General features: G+C 37.3%; 1 protein-coding gene across 2 annotated transcripts; it reads right to left on the bottom strand.

Moving 5' to 3' along the window:
* Nucleotides 1-536: 536 nt before the first annotated feature.
* rad21l1 (RAD21 cohesin complex component like 1) lies at nt 537-17,215 on the bottom strand. 2 transcript variants are annotated; one of them, XM_081348618.1, is made up of 14 exons: nt 17,157-17,215; nt 16,447-16,607; nt 16,180-16,309; nt 15,992-16,091; nt 15,786-15,889; nt 15,605-15,703; nt 14,317-14,415; nt 10,660-10,782; nt 9,619-9,848; nt 9,397-9,493; nt 8,658-8,806; nt 8,355-8,459; nt 2,893-2,967; nt 537-1,331 (listed from the first exon to the last, which is right to left on the bottom strand). In XM_081348618.1, exons 2-14 carry the CDS (start codon nt 16,588-16,590, stop codon nt 1,143-1,145), a joined length of 1,644 nt encoding a protein of 547 aa, XP_081204744.1. In that variant the 5' UTR covers nt 16,591-16,607; nt 17,157-17,215; the 3' UTR covers nt 537-1,142. The 2 variants fall into 2 exon arrangements, with proteins under 2 accessions (XP_081204744.1, XP_081204745.1); XM_081348619.1 differs by lacking the exons at nt 9,397-9,493; nt 9,619-9,848 and having other exon boundaries at nt 619-1,331.
* Nucleotides 17,216-20,479: the final 3,264 nt, after the last annotated feature.

Raw genomic sequence — 20,479 nt, 5'->3', positions numbered from 1 at the left:
GATGAACAAATAAACGTTCCTCATAAGACTAATGTATCATATATTTAATAATTTCTCTATAAAAAAATAACGTATGGATAATCGAGTAAACCAAAGTTTCTTCAGTCCAGGAAATGTTCATCTTCGAATATTACTAACAATCTAAAATATATTCCTACATTTGCTTTATAAAAATCAGTAAGATTCCACAGCAAAAAGACACATGAACCACGACCTCAAGTGGGACGTTGTTAGCATAATTGTAAAAGGCCTTTTACTTGAAGGCATGTAGTAGATTGCGTCCAACAGATTTTCAGCAAATTTTTGATCATGTTGATAATTTAGAGGCCTTAAATTAATTTATTAAATATGATACAGTAGGCTTTATAGGGTTAAGTGCGCATGCAGTGAACACTACTATCCAGTAATGCTAAGGGAGCTGCAGAGACAGATAAGATTAGAGTCGTATCTACTTTTATATGATGCTATTTTTCTCAGCACTCAATATAGCATCAGTCCCCATTCACTGCCATTTTAAAAGAGCAATCTGCTAAACTCCTCCTTAGTGTTTGTGAAAGCATGTCATAGTTTGTAACAACATGAGAAAGCGTAAAAGATTTTGTTTTTCCTTTTAGTTTTGCAATATTTATTTGATTTATACATTTAATGGTTTATAAGGATTCGGTGAAAAGAAAATAACCAACACAGAGCAGAACTGTTTTTAAAACATAACTATTACTACATTAAACTGTAGGAAGAAAAGCCTAATAACTATTCATGCTCGACTTTCAAGCCATTGCAACTCACTTTTCAGTAATGAACAAATATTGGTCAATTTACTCAGATCATTAAATTGGTTAAACTGAAACAATCAAATTAACGATCATTTGATGCAGACAATTCACTGTGCTGCTTTACGGTACGATTTAGCCAGCTCATATAGATCTGAGAACAATATATTACATATTACAAACAGTATAACACTATGCAGATGAATTTCATTGTTTTTAGCACAGGGATTCATAACACTGTTTACATTTTTTTTTAAAAACAGAAATTCATCAAGTTTGTTTCCATCCAAGAACATGAACGACACAAAAACAAAGCCCTTAAACGAGTCAAAGCCTCATGTTTTCCCCTCCATTGCTTCATGGCTATCTGTTCTAGGGGGAGTGAAAGAGAGGCCCAGGTGTGGCGATGATGTCACTGTAGGGGGCGCTCTGGTGCAGGTCGAGAAGTTGTTGTTTCTTTAACACCAGCAAGCAGAAAAACATGGCTGCCACGTATGAACGACTGCTGCTCTCACATAAAGCATGAAGACTGTACACGGCATTGGGAGAAGAGTCTTGTCTCTGAAGAGAAAGGAGAAGTTAGTGCAAGTTCAAACCTAAAACATGCATATATCCACTATATATACATTATCAAGTATGCAAATTATATAGTGACTTTCAGAAGGGTCAGCCATTTTGAAAGGAATCTTTATAAAAAAAATTTTTTGGAGAGCAATCAAATATGGGGTTAGAATTGTTGCATTATTCCAAATAAATAGATTAAGATCCACAAATAAATGTAAAGAGTTTCACAAAAAATTATATAATTCACAAATAAATAAAATGAGCATTAACGGCCACATTGGTTGTAGTGAGAACGTGTTATACGATTGGTCAGCTCAATGTGGCCGTTATCTGATTGGCTTGAGTAAACGCTGGGTGGAGTCCACTTATTTGTGGATTTGTCTGCACGTCGACGCTAGAAGTGTTTAAAGAGCCACAGATGCGTGAGGCAATTTACAAATGCACAGAAAGCGGTTCACAAAAAAAATGCCAGGCAGAGTTGTGTTTGTAACAAAACACATTTGTAAAAAAAAAAAAAAAAAAAAAAAAAAAAAATTAAATAATTATATATATATATATATATATATATATATATATATATATATATATATATATATATATATATATATATATATATATATATATATATATATATATATATATATATGCAAATCTCATTTTATTCATTTGTGAATTTTATAATTTTTTTGTGGATTTGTGGATCTTAATCTATTTATTTGTGAATCTCTTTACATTTGTTTGTGAATCTCAATCTATTTATTTGGAATAATGCAACAATTTTAACCCCATAATCAAATGATGTTTAACTTGCACAACCCAAGGGGTGCCCAGTTTTCCAAACATCAGCTACCTTAAACCTTTTTATACAGAGATTTAAACCTAATGGTATTCAATACACTAGAAATATTCAAGTCCAAAAAAATTATAAATTATGATTAAATAAATATTATTATTATATTTTCAATGTACAATCCAAAAAAACATAAAAAACCATCTACTTAAATATAAAAAAAACATAAATGTTTTTAGGGAACAAAACATAACATAATATACAATTCTACAAATCCAGTGATTGGTTGTTCTTTCACCACAGATGTCACTGTATCAACCAAGTATCTTGATCTAACGATTTTATAGGCTAGCTGGTTCACCCAGTACCCACAAGCTGCTGGAACTAGTGCTTTCAGACAAACCCTGCCATGTTTGTGTGTTACATACATCCGACAGTCAGTGAACAGTGACATACAGTCACATACTGTGAAATTAATCACTATGTCTCTTGGACCACACAAGATCTTTAAGTCATACAAACTACACAGTCCTACACAGATTATATTTCATATTATCCTATTCAGAACATATTTCATATATGACAGAAGTGCTTCAACGCGGCCTGGCGTTTCTACTGTGAACAGAGTGTCATATTAATGTCTGTGTGTGTGTGATTGAGTTTATGCCCTTAAGCCTACTGTTCTCATCAGCACCCATACATTTAATTTCTCATTCTCTTAATTCTTCACCCCAAAATCCTCATCTACAGCTTTTGATAGTTTCTTACTTTGAGGGCCTGGAGGAGGTCATGTGCCCGACTGGTCAGTCTCTTATCCTCCACATCCTGGCTGTTCAGAGCTGACTGAAGACAAAAAGTAAGAGGTCAAAAGTTCTACATGCATGCACACACACACACACGCACGCACGCACGCACGCACGCACGCACGCACGCACGCACGCACGCACGCACGCACGCACGCACGCACGCACACACACACACACACACACACACCTATGAACACAGCAACTCTCTACTGATAAAGTGTTATCCTTTCATGTGTTTTTTCAATAACATTACTGATGATATAAAATTGTTATATTACATTCATATACATCATTTCATGGGGGAAAAAAATCTCTAATGGCTGCTTTAATTTAATCAAAAATACAGTAAAAGACTAATATTTTAAAATATTGCATTAATCCAGTCTTCAGTGTCACGTGATTCTTCAGAAATCCCTCTAATATGATGATTTGGTGCTCAAGAAACATTTGAAATGTTATTATCAGTGCTGAAAACAGCTGCTTAAAGGGGTGGTTCGGGATTTTTGACATCGGACCTCATTTTTAAGTCAGCCTGGTTGTTATTCATCAGTGGAGACCTTTTTTTAAAAAAATTATCCAGTCCTTATATTTGGATAGTTAGCCGATGCTAGGCTAGCGCGAGTCAAGGGTAGATGTTAGCCAGCCATTAAAAAACGTTTTACCCACTCCCCAGTGCACCAAACACAAATCAATTATAACACTAGACTATCGATGCAAATGTCCGTTGAGAGAATAATGTTAGAAATCAAACATTACCTTTCATCACATTGCATTAGTTATAATTTGCTCCCTGTAATCATAAGCCTTGTCTACAGCAGCAGCGGAGTGATATTGATTACCTTGGCAACCGAGTGAGCCGGTACACACATGTACTGCACACACTGTAGTGCGCTTCTTTTCTGTGTTTACTTTTTGCCGCATTACTAACTGGAGCAAAGTAAAATTCCGCAGCTGCTGAGAAACTAGTTCCTTTGGGATCATTGAGATGAAAGGTAATGTTTGATTTCTAACATTATTCTCTCAACGGACATTTGCATCGATAGTCTAGTGTTATAATTGATTTGCGTTTGGTGCACTGTGGAGTGGGTAAAACGGTTTTTAATGGCTGGCTAACATCTACCCTTGACTCGCGCTAGCCTAGCATCGGCTAACTATCCAAATATAAGGACTGGATAATTTTTTTTAAAAAATGTCTCCACTGATGAATAACAACCAGGCTGACTTAAAAATGAGGTCCGATGTCAAAAATCCCGAACCACCCCTTTAATATTTCTGTGGAAACCACACTTTTTTCAGGATTCTTTGATAAATAGAAAGTTCAAAAGAACTTGGTTTTAGAAATAGAAATCTTTAGTAACATTATAAAAGTCTTTACTGTCATGTTTGATTTAATGCATCCTTGCTGAATAAAAGTATTATTTTCTTTAAAAATATATATTTTTTATTGGCATTCCTACATACGTTCTATGAAATATTTGAAGTTACAACATTTTAACAACAACCACAGTAAAAGTTTAATCGCTTGCCGGGAGGATAGACTTACAAAAATGGAAATGCTTGCATTTTATTGCTATAATATAATAGTGTCCTGGAATAAACCATCTCAGCTGCACTGAGTAACATAATAAGAGCCATAAAGGATCGCTCAGATCGTTTGACAGGTCATCTTTATGATCGATTTTAAAGTTTTTTTCGGTTTTAAAAGAACCTAATCGATCTAAAATTAAGTGCAAATTCAGATGTAACGAAAGCTCAGATTCTCATTGGTTAATTTTTCACAGGAAAGGCTGTAAGTAGAGGTCTGCATTCACAGGACCCTGCGCAACGGAGTACGGCACGGGACAAGTTTTGTTTGCTGTGTGTAGCAGGGAAGATGCCCATACTTTGTAGCTATTTAAATTCACCTGAAGCGTGCTTTGCCTTGTTTTATGTTTTGCTGTCCTTGTTTTAATGTACTTTATGTATTCTTATGAAATGTAGTCTACTGTATGTGTAAGTATTGTTGATTTGTTTTAATGTATTTTATCTGACATTACACCTGCCCAGGGACTACAGCTGAAAATTAGCCAAGTTGACTAAACTGGCACATTGACACATAGACTTTCTTTTCCTTTATTTATATAGCACAAGTAAACACAACAGAAGTTGACCACTGTGCTTCACATAACATAAATCCAAGAAGACTGAAGAATAAAAATATCATTCAGACTGCAAAAAAATAAATGCACGCTCCGAAAGATACACCTTTAATTTGAGTTTAAACTCATAAAGAGGATAGCGATCTCAAGGAGACAGGGAGGCTATTCCACAGCCTAGGACCGACAACAGCGAAAGCACGGTCCCCTCTTGACTTTAAGCGCGAGCGTGGCTGGGACAGATTATAGTTACTCGTGGACCTTAGACACCTCCCAGGTACATTAACATTTACAAGTTCGGACAAGTATGAAGGTGCAAGACCGTTTAAAGATTTAAAAACAAACATCAGTATTTTCATGTGAACCCTGTAATGCACCGGCAGCCAGTTAAGAGACAATAAAATCAGAGTGATATGTCCATGTTTGCAAGTCCCAGTCAGGAATCTGGCAGCTGCATTTTGGACCATTTGAAGCCTTGTAATTGAGAACTGGCTGGGGTAGTTCTATATATAAGGAATTCCAATAATCCAGACGGGATAGAACGAAAGCATGTATAACTTTTTCAAGCTCTATCGGTGATAGGAAATGCTTTACTCTAGATAATAGCTTCAAGTGAAAGAAACTTGATTTGACCACTGTGTTTATGTGTTTCTCTAGCTTTAAGGAGGAATCCAAAACCACTCCCAGACTCCTGACCGTAGGTTTAATATCACAGTACAGGTCTGCAGTATTAAAACTATTTTTTCCATCTCCTAAAGAGGGGCCAAACACAATAGCCTCTGTTTTACTTGCGTTTAAATGTAAAAAATTTAAGGACATCCAGGATTTTATGTCATTTAGGCACGCAGATAGGGTTTCAAGGCCCTTTGTGTCAGTGCGCTTAAAAGGCAGATAGATTTGAGTATCATCTGCATATAAGTGGAAAGACACTCCATGTTTCCTAAAAATTGATCCCAACGGCAGCATATACAATGAAAACAAAGTAGGAGCCAGAATGGAGCCTTGTGGTACGCCATAGGTAAGAGGAGCTACGGACGAAACAGAATCTCCAATACCGACTGAAAAGGTTCTGTTTGTAAGATAGGACTTAAACCAGCTAAGAGCATTTCCTCGGATGCCCACAGACTTTTCAAGGAGTGACATTAAAATTCCGTGGTCAACAGTGTCAAATGCTGCCCTCAGATCCAAGAGAATTAAAATGACGGAGTCCCCAAAATCAAGAGACAACAAAATATAATTTAAAACTCTCAATAAAGCAGATTCAGTACTGTGATTAGTCCTAAAACCAGACTGAAATTTCTCTATGATACTATTCTCATCAAGGAAGCTCTGTAGTTGCAATAACACAGTTTTCTCAAGGATCTTAGATAGAAAAGATAAATTTGAGATAGGTCTAAAATTTGACAAATCAGTAATGTCCGCGTTTGGCTTTTTTAATATGGGTTTCACCAAGGCATGTTTGCAAAGAGCAGGGACAAAACCTGAGAGAAGGCATCTGTTTATAATAGACAAAATTAGTGCTGTCAACGTTAACGCGTTAACGCATGCGATTAATTTTTGTCTGGTTTAACGTGTTAAAATATTTAACGCAATTAACGCAGCATCCGTCTTTTCTGCCATCCGTTGGCTAGCTTTACATTATATGATCACGCTCTTATTCATTTAAATGCTTTTAAACATTTCAAGCGCGGCAAGACAAAAGAGAATGCGCTGTCTGTGAATGTCCTTATGTGACACACACACACACACACAATGCATAGACAAGGCGCCAGAATCCAGTTCTCTTTCGCGCTTGAACTAACAATTACAATAACAATCCCAAAATGTCAGTTTTGTCGATTATCCTCATAAGAGCAGTCTTAAATGATTTATATAAAGTCTAAAATGAACAAAAAGAGTTGTGAGAGAACGAGGCGCGTGTGAGATAGACAGTATATAAACGGTGAGATCCGCGTGTCTGTCTGCTCTTAAAGGGACAGCAGCCAATAAAGCTTCCTGTCAGTAAAGTTAAAGAACAAAGGGAACAGAGAAAATGACTCACTGCTCTTGACTAAATAACTTTTGTAGCTTTAATAAGGATTAACTATTTAATTTATAGTTTATGCAGTGCAGACTGCATATAACTTTGATAACTTTATTAAATTTATGTATATTTCCTAACTGTTAAGACAGGAAGGGCACAAGTAAATATGACATTTATTATGGGTTTATGTTAGCATTGTTTTAAGTTCACTGAAATTAAAAACTGTTATATTTTTGAAGCCTAATAAATGTGAAAAAAAAAAAAAATCAGTAGCTGTATATCAGTAATACTGGCCTTCATTCATAAAAAGATGCCATTAAACAAGTATTTAAAATATTTTGTTGTCATGATGTTGTTTCTACATTAATTTGATTAACTGTGAAATTATTACATAATAAAATATATTAAAAACGTACAAAAACATTTCTTTTTTATTGTGATTAATTGCGATTAATCACAGAAAAAATGTGTGATTAATCTAGTTAAAGTTTTTAATCGATTGACAGCACTAGACAAAATCCAATGCCCCACATTATAAAAAATCTGTTTGAAGAACCATGTAGGAACAGTATCAAGAGATAAGACAGTAGGCTTCAACTTAGCGACTATATCTGTTAGACCAGCCATGGTAATTGGGTCAAAAGAGTTTAAAAACCTGATGGCCGAGGGAGTGTCTACAGGGTCAGTAGTCGAAGGCACTATGGACTGTCTAATTATTGCCAATTTCTCAACAAAAAAATTGCGAAAATTCTCACATGTAGAAGCAGATTCAGTGAGATGGTTGTTACTTACAGGATATATATGTTACATAACATATAAATGTTTATTAATGTGCACTGTCCCTGTAACACTAAACTGTATAAAAAAAAGCAGGAGGAAGATGGTGAGGTCAGAAGCGTCATTTGTGTAAGATAATTGGAAAAACATTTTTAAAAATATATTTACTTGGTTTTTAAAAGCAAATTTATTATATTTGGTCAAATTTCGAAAGAAAATTATGACGTGGCCTAATGACCATGGGACTGACCGGTCTGAATGGGCCAATAGAAAAAAATGCCCTAATATATTAGAGGGCACAGGTATATGTGACATGTATTATAATGGGTTTATGTGAAAATTGTTTTAAGTTAACCTAATTTAAAAGATGTTTTTTTTTTAAGCCTAATAAATGTTAAAATTGACAGCTTTCATTTATACTGTAATGCTGAATGATTATAATTAATGGCTAAAATTGTGTTTTGGGTGTGGTTGAGTGTTTAGCACTACCTGTGTCCGTGTCACCAGTGGGGTTTCCCTCGTCTCTACAGATGAATGACCAAACATGGAGATCTCAGAGACAGGCTCTGGATACGACACCTCCAACCTACTCTCCTGTGACCAAAAGGGTGAAAGAATGGTCAAACGTTGTTTTCAGAGGTGGAGCTCTATTCTGATGAAAGATTATGAACTTACATCAATGAATCATTCAAAATAAGACCAATAACTTGAATAAAAAAAAATAAACAGGGTCTATGACTTCGTGAATTTTGACTTCTTGAAGTCAGTGCTCATCAAGTGTGTAGTTCTTACACTGGTGGTGTTCCAGGAAGGACGAGGTTCTGGATGAATGACAGAAGTTTCTACAGTAATGTTTGCATTATCTGCTTGATCCTGTCCAACAGACTCTTGCAGCAAACTCCAGTCTTCCAGCACCGGCTCAGCAGTGTTGTCCCAGACCGCTACAGGTATACACACAGTAATAAGGGTTAGCTGAGATTTCACCTTCATGCCATTCTAAACGTACTTTCTTCCATGGAGCACAACAACATTTTGCACAGTGTGCAGACTTACAATACAAGTCATTATTCCCTGAATATCTTGCTCTCCTTGTGTGTTCGCAACACACAAGAAAGGCTTTGAGAAGGCAGTGCTAGGATGCAGTCATATGACTTCTGAAGACTTGGGATAAAATTAATTTCAATATTCAAGTCAATTTCACTGAGAGACTTTCTGCTACCATGACACAGCAATGGCATTAGCTGTTAAGGGATAGTTTGGCCAAAAATGAAAGTTTTGTGATCATTTACCCACATTCATGTCATTCCAAACCTGTAAGACTTTTTTTTCTTGACTAGTCAATCGAAGTCGATAGTCACAAAAACTGTGAACATTCTTCAAAATATCTTCTTTTATGTTTCACAGAAGAAAGAAAGTCATGTTTGGAACGACATGAGGGTGAGTAAATTATTGGCAAACTATTTATTATTCATTGGCAAACTAAGTCAAACTCATCAACTCTGTTTCTGTCTGAAGCATTGTGATTTCCTACCCTCTCTAGTTTGCTCTCTCATCTCCTCGGGGTCAGCCTGCTGTCTCGCTCCTCCCTTCAAGCCCTGTCTCCTAGGTGATGTGTCACAAGGGAACAGCTAGAGGAAACAGAGGGAGAGGAAGCTTTCCTATAATGCACTGCCTTCATGCTACACTGAGAGTATAATGACAGCTGTGCACTTCAGCTGAGCTTTGCTGCCATTTCTGAATGGGTGTGCAATACCTGCTTTAAGTCAGGGTGTAAGATTGGAAGGCAAAAACTCGAGAAGAGCTGCTTCACCCCTCCATTCGCCCTCCACTCCATGAGCTGCCGAGTGGGCGGGGCTATCTCCAACGGGGTTAAAAGGTCAGAGGAGTCAGCCAGTTGAACTCTGATGGCATCGTCAGTTAGTTCCTTTGACCGGTCAATGACCAGCTTCCTCTTCCTCGTCATTCTTTTCCTTGTTGGAGATGCTGAACACATGTTTGAACTTTCCATTAGTCTGATGTGAATTGCAATTATTAGCAAATTTGTGACCATGCCTAGATTCTGAATGAAATACTAGCGTTCTCATCATTGAGCAGTATGTAGTATATAATGCTAAAATTAGCCAGTGGAAACATTTAAAACTCACTAAGTTACATGCTTAATGCAGTGAGTGGTTTTTAGTTGCCATCACAAATTTTGTATTTTTTAATATTATGCAAAACTGTGGTTTATATTACTCTGGTTGCATACTACACCTTTTGGAAAACATAGCAGGTCATCATGATATTCCTTGAACACAGAAAATCTACATGTTGTGCACTGTGTACACACTGCAGCAGCTGATTCATTGCCATGATCTGGCCTACAAAACCTACGATGGATATTTTTATTCTTGGTTGTCAACAGCACCCTCAAGTGGCTTCATGAGACCAGTTAAAACCCCAACAATAAAGGGATTATTCACCCAAAGATGAAAATCATTTACTCACTCCTGTGCCATTTCACACCTGTGTGACTTTCAATCTTCTGCAGAACACAAAAAAATATATATTTCTAAATAATGTTGGTAACCAAATAGTTTTGGTGACCATTGACTTCCATTGTATGGACACAAAATATCTTCCTTTATGTTCCACAAAATAAAGCAAGTCATATAGTTTAGGAAGGACATGAGGTTGAGTAAATGATGACTGGTGAACTATCTCTTTAACAGTTCAAAAGTGAACAAGGTCAACCAATTTGAAGCGAAGAAAAATACTACTGCTCATAATATTCTCCAGAGGAGTTAACACTCACGTGTGACAGCAACAGGTGCAAGAGCGAAACCTTCCTCTGCGTTTACCAAGAAAGTGGTCTCAGTCAAGGCTGGACTGCTCCTACCCTTTAAACAGGAAAGTCCTGGTTTCACAGACTCCGGCTCTTTAAGAGAATGACACAGTGGTAAATGTTCATTAGGGTGGTCCTTATTTTTAAAGTCTCCAGTTGTCATGCTCTTAACCCTTCAAATTGTTCCTTTATATAAGAAAATACAGCATGCCATTTTTTATGGCAGTAACATAATAATTACTGGTAGCTCAATAGCTTTAAACTTTCTGAGATTTTGATGATTTTCGTAAAAACATTTGAATTGGTATTGTACCTGGGTAGTAAAATTCCCAAAAAATCTCCATAAAAGCATCTATTGCACCATATATTCCTAAATATGTATTTTAGATACATATCTCAGTTTTCTTATTGTAGAAACTAAATCCAAATTAATCCATCCATGACCCGGTTTAGCAGATTTACCTTTCCTGGTGGAATTAATACATATTTCTATTGATGATCACCTTGGTTATTGTTTGGGTTTAGAGCAAATTTTTTGGTTAAAAAAATTACATTACGTTCCTTGAAATTGACCTGGAACTTTGGCCGTATCAAGCAGATTATCAGGAGGCACAGGCAACCATACATGCAATGAAAGTAGTCAATGATCACGCCGAGAGAGGAGTGGCTCTGATTCAAGAATACAGTGGCTATCTCACACACTCTGAAGAACAATTGTAGTTTCTCCTTCACGTGGTGGAAGATCACCGACGGATCTATCCAGACTGCAAAAAGTCAACACTGGCTGCGGAGCATCAGAAATCAGGGATTGTTGAAAACTTTGTGCTTTTTTTGAGATTGTTGTCATTGTTGTCATGTCAGTGTTGCTCTGATTTCAATAAAATGTAGTTCATTTGCAGCATCTTTTAATATTACTTGCATATCACAATAACGCCGCACATCTTAACATAGGCAATCTTCCACATGATTGAGCTACCTCTAAATATAATTTTTTTGTCAACATTTTTGCATATTTCTAATTTTGAAGTTAAGAGGAACAATTTAAGAGGTTAAGACACTAACATTTTGCAAAAAAAAAAAAAAATTGTGGACTTGATAAGGACCACCCTAATGTTCATGTTGGAAAAGAAGGAAAATTGCTTGATTAATCAATGTTAAGATTGTTACTGTACACCCAAATAACCAATCAGATATTATATTATAATCAGGTCAGGTATTAAAGGGCCCCTATTATGGATTTTTGAAAATTACCTTTCATGTAGTGTGTAACATAGCTCTAAGTGAATGAAAACATCCTGCAAAGTTTTAAATCTGAAAGTGCTACGTACATAAAGTTATTTGGTTTTAAAAGTAAGAGTTGACTCTGAGTCAATGAAATTAATCGTTTTTCAAACGAGTCATAAGCCGTTTCGTTGTGACGTCTAGACGAAACATTAGCATATTGCCTGCCCACTTGTTGCACGTGCAGACACCAGGGAAAACTTGAACCCCCTCAAACCTGCAGCTGATTCCTGTGGATACTGGATAGCATCATGTCGAGAAGACGGCGCTGTGCTCTATAATGTGAAGGTTTTTTTCACTGCCCAAGGCCAAGCATGTGAAGAAAGCAAGAAGACGCTGTGAAGCATGTGAAGAATCAGTGGTTAAAGTTCATCTTTACCACAATACCACAGCAGTATAATCCTAAACTTATGCCGTGTTCCCTTTATTTTACTGATGATGATTTCTCAAATCTCAGAGTTCAATGCAGGATTCGCAAACCGCTTGCTCTTGAAAGATGGTGTTCAAAATACTTAGTTTTGAGTTTTATATTGTGTAGGTCTCCTGCTAACTGGTTAACTCACATTATTACTGTCTTACTGAAATACGTTACATCTGCTAATCAGCTGTGGGCCACTATTACCTAAAACTGTGTCTATTAAAGGAACACGCCGACTTTTTGGGACTTATTGGGGCTTATTCAGCGTATCCCCCAGAGTTAGATAAGTCAACACATACCCTTTTCATCACCGTGTGGGCCGTAACTCTGTCTGACGCACCCACCGCTAGTCTAGCTTAGCACAAAGACTGGAGGTAAATGGCTCCAGCTAGCATACTGCTCCCAATAAGTGACAAAATGACGCCAAAATTGTCCCATTTACATGTTGTGATTTGTATAGTCACAGCGTGCACAAATAACAAGGTCACATGAGACACAGCCATCTTCTAACCGTATACATACTGGGAACTATATTCCCAGAAGGCGAAGCACTGCTACTTCTGCGGAGTGATTTACTCCAACTCTGAGTGAAATCTCTGCTCCTCACCACACTCCGCCCAAGTGAATAAGCTAAAGTCCCAAAAAGTTGGCTTGTTCCTTTAATGCATATTGTCTGTCGTTCTCACTTCTTTGAGTAAAGATTAAGCATGGAGCAAGATTTGTTTTACCAACCTTTATGTTACATCAGTCATTCACGTTAGAGCTTATGTATGCTGACTGTTATTGATACAGTTTCCACGTGTTCACCGCAAAAAAATTGAAAAATACTCAGTAAATAAATAAGTACAAGTAAAATAATTGGTTTGTTGATGGACATGCACTTGTTAATGCTGATGGTGAGGAGTTACAGTTGCAACATCTCATAATGTACCTCAAAATGAGTTGCGTATCACTGAGAATCGTCCTGCTCGAGTCGTCCTTGCGATGGAGATTCGGGTTGAATAACTAGTTCTTCCAGTGTTTCATCATTAGACTCGTGTTCGGATTGATATCAACGCCATTGTTCTTTACTGTGTTTAGTTTACGGCGTAGGAAGCCTCAGGACAAGCAGAGCTGACGTTGTTATGGCAATGGCCGGTTTTGTTTTCGACACACAGTAGGCCAATCACAACAGACTGAGCTGTCTGCCAATCAGAGCAGAGCAGCTCACAGAAAGGAGGGATTTAGAGAGATTGATTCATCTGACGAGTCGTTTGAGAATCATTGAAAATGTGGTGATGTGCAAATGTATATTGTGAGAAAATTAAACAGTTTTTTTTTTTACCTTTGATGCATATAAACCTGTTGTAGGAGACTCCAAAACAACATTAGAAATAGCATAATAGGGGCCCTTTAAACGAGTAAAGCACATACTATACACCTAAATGTGTTAGTTATTAAATTTCGTTTTAAATATTTTTATTTAAATGCATGACAATTTAGCCTCATTTTGAAAAAAAAAAAAACAACTTTGATTTATATTCACTTCACATTGTAAACTGGCTATGTCAGATTTATTCTCCATGACAGCAATATGCATGAATGCAAATCAAACATGTCTAATTATTACAATCTTATTAGAGGATCTTATAAGGATGCCAGCAAGACATATAATACACTTAGATGACAAAACATTTTTTAAATTGTGTTTGAATGTGTATTTCTGTATTTTAAGTTTATTAATACTTCGGCAATGTAAAGACTTTTTACCAAGCCAATAAATATGATTTTTATTCATATTTGAGTAAAACATTTACTTATTCCTAACAGCTAATGAGAATGAAATATTAAAATAAGCCATGAACAACAACATGGCTGCTGGCTCATCTCTTTCAAAGGGTAACATATAATGTAATGCAAATACTTAAAACAAAAAGTAACATCATTACCTGCACTGACAGCAGTTGGAGGAGGTGTAGCTGGTAATTCAAAAGTGTCCTCACACAAATCCGGCATCAGAGCATCCTCAGTATTACTCGCTATAAAATCTTGACAGACCACAAACAAAGAGAAGGAAACAAATATTGAACTCAGAGAAGTGGGAAGGTGATGAGGTTATATTAAGGTTTTTAATAAAGACAAAAATTAGGCAAATGTGTTTGTACAAAATCAAATGTACCCAAATGCACAAAAACGCAAGGGACTCGAATCCATGCTCAACACATAATGCCCACACTGAGCCATATGAGATTAGCCTGGAAATCCAGACCTAAATCTGAAAGATTAATGGTCTGGTGTCGACTAATGAAAAACGCCCAGCTCGAGGGGCGGCACCAAGCATGCGTTTGAAAATCTCCCTGAACGCAATTGGATAACACTACGACCAATCACAACAAGCCCCATACGCTCAGCTACCAGCGGAGCTAACTGGTAGATTAGACTCTTGCCGTATCCGGTCGGCAAAACAGCAAAAACGCCCTTCTTGCAAAGGAACGTTTCGAGCGCCGTCTTCTGTTCCTCTTTTAGATAAAAAGCCAAGTCGAACTCGTTCATTGTAGCGGCCAAAGCCGTTTCAAACAACTGGTGTTCATCCATAGCCATCTTGCAATGTTTACTAATGACTTTGACGTCACAGTGCTGTCGTCATCGGTTTAGCTCGCCTCTGGCCCGCCTATATCAGATAACCTGATGTGATTGGTGCAGCTCAGATACAAGGGCAAATTTAATGAGCATCATTACTCGACGCCAGAGTAAACTCGCTGAGCAAATTCAACTTGTGCTCTCGCGAGAACTCTGGATTACCAGGGTAATATGAGATAGCCACGTTTCCCAAACATGTTTAAAAATTAAAATAGTCAGTAGTCAATAGTATAAAAATAGCCACATCTCAAAAGTAACTTCTGGTGGTGAAAAAATCATACAATTCACCTTTACTTGAAACCCCTTTTTTTGTAATGTAACAAAAAGGCATTTCAATATATCCCATTTAAAAAAAAAACATTTAATTATTTGCTATTATTGCAGTTGCTATTACATTAATACAAATTAATACATTAATGGTAACTCTTGTCATACAGTATACTGTGTACGAAAAATTTCATTTGAATAATTGCTGCATTACACACAAAAAAAAAAGATTAATTTCTGATTTCGTGTTACCTTTAAAAAAAAAAACTCTTTAATCTACTGACATTTCATTAGCATGTAAAGCATGAATATTAAGTGTGATGAACTCACCGATGAGGTCAACAGCCATTTCCTCGTCACCAAAGCAGTCGCCATGGACACTGAAACTCTGATCAAACAATCCTTGATAAGACTGGATTTCCTCCCCTTCTGAATAAATACAGAGACATGAATGGTTTTGCATAAACTATGTAAAAACTACTTTTTTTTATTGATAATTCAGAGTTGATACCTATTCCCTCAATGTTGAGAAAGTGGTTCCCAAAGTTCTCTTTGAGAGTAATATCTTCAGTGCGGCATTGATTCAAAGAGAAGTGATCTGCCACATCAATGGTCCTGGGTGAGACATAGAATGCCAAATAGGTCATAAAAACACTAGTACATCAGAATAAATGTGTCTGAAGAGCTGTGATCGAGTGCTGTAGATAAACACAATACTTGAGATCAGGCAGCTGAGTTTCAAAGTCAGTGAAGTCTTCCGGTAGAGTGATAGTTTTTAAGGTGGCCTCCATCGCATCATTGGGCAGGTCTGTCTGTCCTATGGACAAAAAAGAAATATCATTAGAGTTGCAGTGCTCATCCAGTGCAGTGTTTACTCATTCACAGATCCGAAAGGCTGCATTTACCTGGCCGGAAAGCCACTTTAATTTTGACCAACGCATCACTGCAGTCTGTCAGAAGGTATCTGGTCTTCTTCGAGTATATCCGGACGACTCCTAAAAGAAGGTGACCTGATGTTCGCAGACCAATTTTAATCTGGTAATGAATCACAGAGTTAGATCACACACACAAAATTCTTATTTTACTTTTTCTAGTTTAGCTTTACACTTAATTCTAGCTTCATTAGTTAGCTGGTTTTGTGTCAATATTTGGATTAACTAGGTGAATCTTGCCTGGGGGGATATGATTTCCTTGATGGTGGCCTCCAGGTCACATTCAAACACATGTGCTTTGGTTATTTTCTTCTCCCAGTGGGCTGCAAGCCAGATCTTGGCTAGTGTGCCTCGTTTAGAGACGAAGAGTTGGGAATAAAACATCGTGATGTGTGCCGTGTCTGAGAAAATACACGTCGTCATGGGAGACCGTGAGTTGAAACTTATTTGAGCTTATTTGCGTTTATGCCATACATAACGTTATAACGTTACATGATGTAGTCATTCGTCAAACAGTGACATAAGAAATTCCCACATGTTGTAACGTTACTTGAGTACAGGTTATCAAAGTACAAAGGCCTAATGCTAGATTTGCTTATTTATTAGGCTCTGAGTTTGTCTCAAAACATACAGTAAGCTGTCGACCTAGACAGCCTTAATAGGCACCGGTCAGATGTTTTTATTGTCTTCCAAAATGCTGACTAGATAGGCACCAAACAGTTTGTGCTTTCGGAACGCGCCAATGACACCCGGATATATTAGCACTACCTGGGTAACGAGAGAGATCGCTAGTTTTTGAGACACCATCTTGTGTACGACTAACCAATTCAATAAACCTGAATATTTGCCGTCTTTAGCAGCGGTTTCACCTCAGTATCCCGTAAAATTAGCTGTATTATTTTAAAAATAAATAATTGTAAAAGTTTAGACATCTGCTACTGTAGGCTTACCTTTTGCCGCTCAATGTTCATCAACACTGAATCTATTTTTTCCCGCCCACTTCACGTGCGCTTTATTTACGTTACTTGTGCTTTACATACACTACACACATGCCGGCTGACCATAACATTGGTGCCTTAATTAACGTGTGTATTTTATAGATTACGCTTACGCTTTTATATATTTTTTTAATTTAGTTTCGATTCTTACCTATTTATTTGATTTTAAATAGCCTAATATTAAACGTAATGAAAGAAAACATTCCAAAATAATGTCCCCACTATTTCTTAAGCGAAAGACACCTTACATTAATATCAATGCAAGGAGATGTGTAATTTTGAGGCAGTAATTGTGTCCGTTTTATATCAAAGGGACATGTTAGTCTGCTGAGAAAATGATTAACCCTGTATGGGACATTGTAATTTATAAATGACGCGAAGAAAATTGCATTTAAAATACAATAATAATGTTCAACACACACAAAAAAAAAATATATATATACTAATATCATATGACATACCCTTCAGCCAATACAATAAAAAATCTATTTGCCATGTGCTTGACATTTTTGGCAAGTAAAGGAGACATTATGGTTGCATCCAAAATCAATAATTACTCCATGACCACGAAGTAAATTCTACATAGTATGCGAGTGTAGTATGAATGTAATCTGGACGACGTACTACATTCGCCATCTTGTCATTATCACGTGACCTACTACCAGCAGCAGTTATGTCGCTTTACTGCCGAGAAGTGCAAAACAAATCACAATTCCGAAAACAAAATAACAAATCCAAAAACAAAACAACAAATTATAAATGCAATGGAAAGACTACAAATAAATAAACAAGTTAGACAACACAACAACAATTCCGAAAAACAAATCAGAAAACACAATAACAAATCTCAAAACAAAATATATTACCGTAAATGTAGTTGCAATAAACTCTGTAATAATTCATTCAACTGTATCAGGTTACTATTATTCTGTTGTGCGGAGCTGATGACCAATCAGCGGAAAGGGGCGTTTCATTCCCGCCCATGTAGGGATTGAATATTCAAGCTGTACATTTTGTTTCCATTTGGCGGATGTAGAAAATCCTGCTGTGATCTGATTGGCTGACTGAGTCTTGATAAAGAGCACCTGTGGCCCCTTACTAATTATGTTTCAGTCTCCTCTTGTTTGAACCAAAAAAGCTGTTGTTCAGACATGGCTTGTGTGGAATTGTTGCGTTGTTGACCATGTAAGTTTCCTTTTGATTGTTTGTTTAGTTTAAAGGATTATGTGTTTGATATATTGAGTTCTAGTTGTTTAGTAGTTCTTTAATGTTATACTCATTTGATTGTTAAAGCTGATTTGAGATGTATGATTTAAGATTTGCAATTGTGTTTGTATTAATTAATGGTTTTGTTTATGGGGTTTAGAAACCAACAATTACCATCACTGCCATCTGTGAAATGTCTACTCCTATGTCATCACAAATAAACTGGGAAAATTACTTGATGACTGAATGAGTTTTAATGGACCCACCATTCCAGTAGCAACAGCCAAATCAGCCTAGAACTTTCTGCTAAATTTCTACATGGTCCTTCGAGCCGGAGAGGCAACTGGAATGGAGACTGAGGATGACTGTGTGAAACCTAAACGTTCATCAAGGATTGTAAAACCTCCAAGATGGCACAAAGATTATATGATGACTCAGTTAAATCCTTCAATGCATCCAGCTGGACAATTGTCACACCAGCCAGAAGATTTGAGCCATTTGGTTGCATCACAAGGAGCTTCCATTACTGCTACTCAGAATGAGGTGAAGTCTTTGTCTGAGGAGATTAAACAAATGAAAGGAATGTTGTTGGATGTGGGACACATGATGAAGGATATGCAAAGGAAAAGAAGTTCTTCATTTTCTACTGGTTCTGAATGCAGTTCTATTCAAGAATCCCCTGTTCATATCCCCATACAAGCAAACCAGCAAGATGAGATGAATGCCAGAGATTCTATTGTGGATGAGTTGAGTGAATGTATGCGACGACATCAAACCAAGCAGGATAATGTGCTTTCTACACCACCAAAAGTTCAGAGACAAAATACTTTGCCCTCATCTCAGAATGTGCCACCTACCTCTTCAATGCCTACTTCCTCAGCAGCCACGACTAGAGGGCCATCAGAGAGACAACACCAGCAGCCTTCTGATCCATGTCCGCCTATTAGGCTCTCAGTTCCTCTCCCAGATAACCTCAGGTCACAACCTTTAATGCATCCCAATGTAATGGGTGAAGGCTTAACTCAGCAACAACATAATGGTCTTTCATCTTCAGTCAGTCATCATCAAATGAATCCCAGTTTTTATCCTAGTGATCTAGTAGGAAGGGATCAAAGCATATGGCCGCCTGATCAAATGCAGGGAAATGCATTTTGTATGCCTGGTCTTCCGTGGATGCCTCCAAGTTGGCCAGCCTTCCCTCCAAATGGAGGATTGTTGAGGCCTCCATATCTACCTGATTTTCCTTATCCAGTATTATATCCAGCTCATATCCAGAATGTTCCGCCAGTTCCTTCAAGGGTTGCAACATTGCCTCCTAGAGATTTATCAGCTGGATTGACTTATGCTTCTCTTGGTCATTCACATCAAACTTCTTTAGAATAGCAGACAACTAGAACTGTACCGCAGCAAGATAATCCTTCCATTATGTCTTGTCAGAATCCTTTGATACCCAGAGTTATAACCACTGTATCAGCACCTCAGGGGCAGCAAAGAGATGTGAATCAAATAACTGCACTTTCCCCAATTGGAATGCAAATGATGGTACCTAACCAGCATATGTCTATTCATTCACCAGTGAATGTGTCTCACACAAGTATGCCAGCTCTACATCCTTCTAGGTCAGCCCGTATTGAAAGACTTTCATTTCCATATTTGAAGAGTGATGACCCCCAAGAGTTTGCCATGCTGAATATGGCTTTAAAGAATTTGTTACCCTCAGAGGAAACTGAGCAATACAAGTATCATATTCTTCTTGATCATTTGAAGTTGGAGGCAGCTCGTCTTCTGGCCTTGGCCTATGCCCATCATTCCCAGCCTTATACTACTGCCTTAAAAGCTCTTCAGAAAAGATATGGGCAACCCCACCAGTTGGTGCTGCGAGAGATTGCTACAATTAAGAACTTACCTGCTGTACGTTCAGGAGATTCTGTTGGATTCGGTGACTTTGCTGTACGGGTACAAGCTCTTGTGGGAATGCTTCAATCCTGGGATCATGAAGAAGGAGCAAAGGAATTATCTTGTGCATCACATGTCCATCAGTTACTCAGTAAACTTCCACCACATCAGGT

The sequence above is a fragment of the Scardinius erythrophthalmus genome, assembly GCF_964197995.2.
Source record: "Scardinius erythrophthalmus genome assembly, chromosome: 20".
In the NCBI taxonomy this organism is placed as follows: domain Eukaryota; kingdom Metazoa; phylum Chordata; class Actinopteri; order Cypriniformes; family Leuciscidae; genus Scardinius; species Scardinius erythrophthalmus.
Note: the sequence above shows the minus strand (reverse complement) of the source record. Positions and strands in the feature narration are given on the sequence as shown.

What these genes read in the sequence shown, in the direction of transcription:
- rad21l1 (XM_081348618.1), bottom strand. Translation starts at nt 16,590, where the DNA reads ATGTTTTATTCCCAACTCTTCGTCTCTAAACGAGGCACACTAGCCAAG. An exon ending in AGGAAATCATATCCCCCCAG is followed by an intron (nt 16,310 to 16,446) that starts GCAAGATTCACC and finishes ATTCATTACCAG; the next exon opens with ATTAAAATTGGTCTGCGAAC. An exon ending in TCCAACTGCTGTCAGTGCAG is followed by an intron (nt 10,783 to 14,316) that starts GTAATGATGTTA and finishes ATTCTCTTAAAG; the next exon opens with AGCCGGAGTCTGTGAAACCA.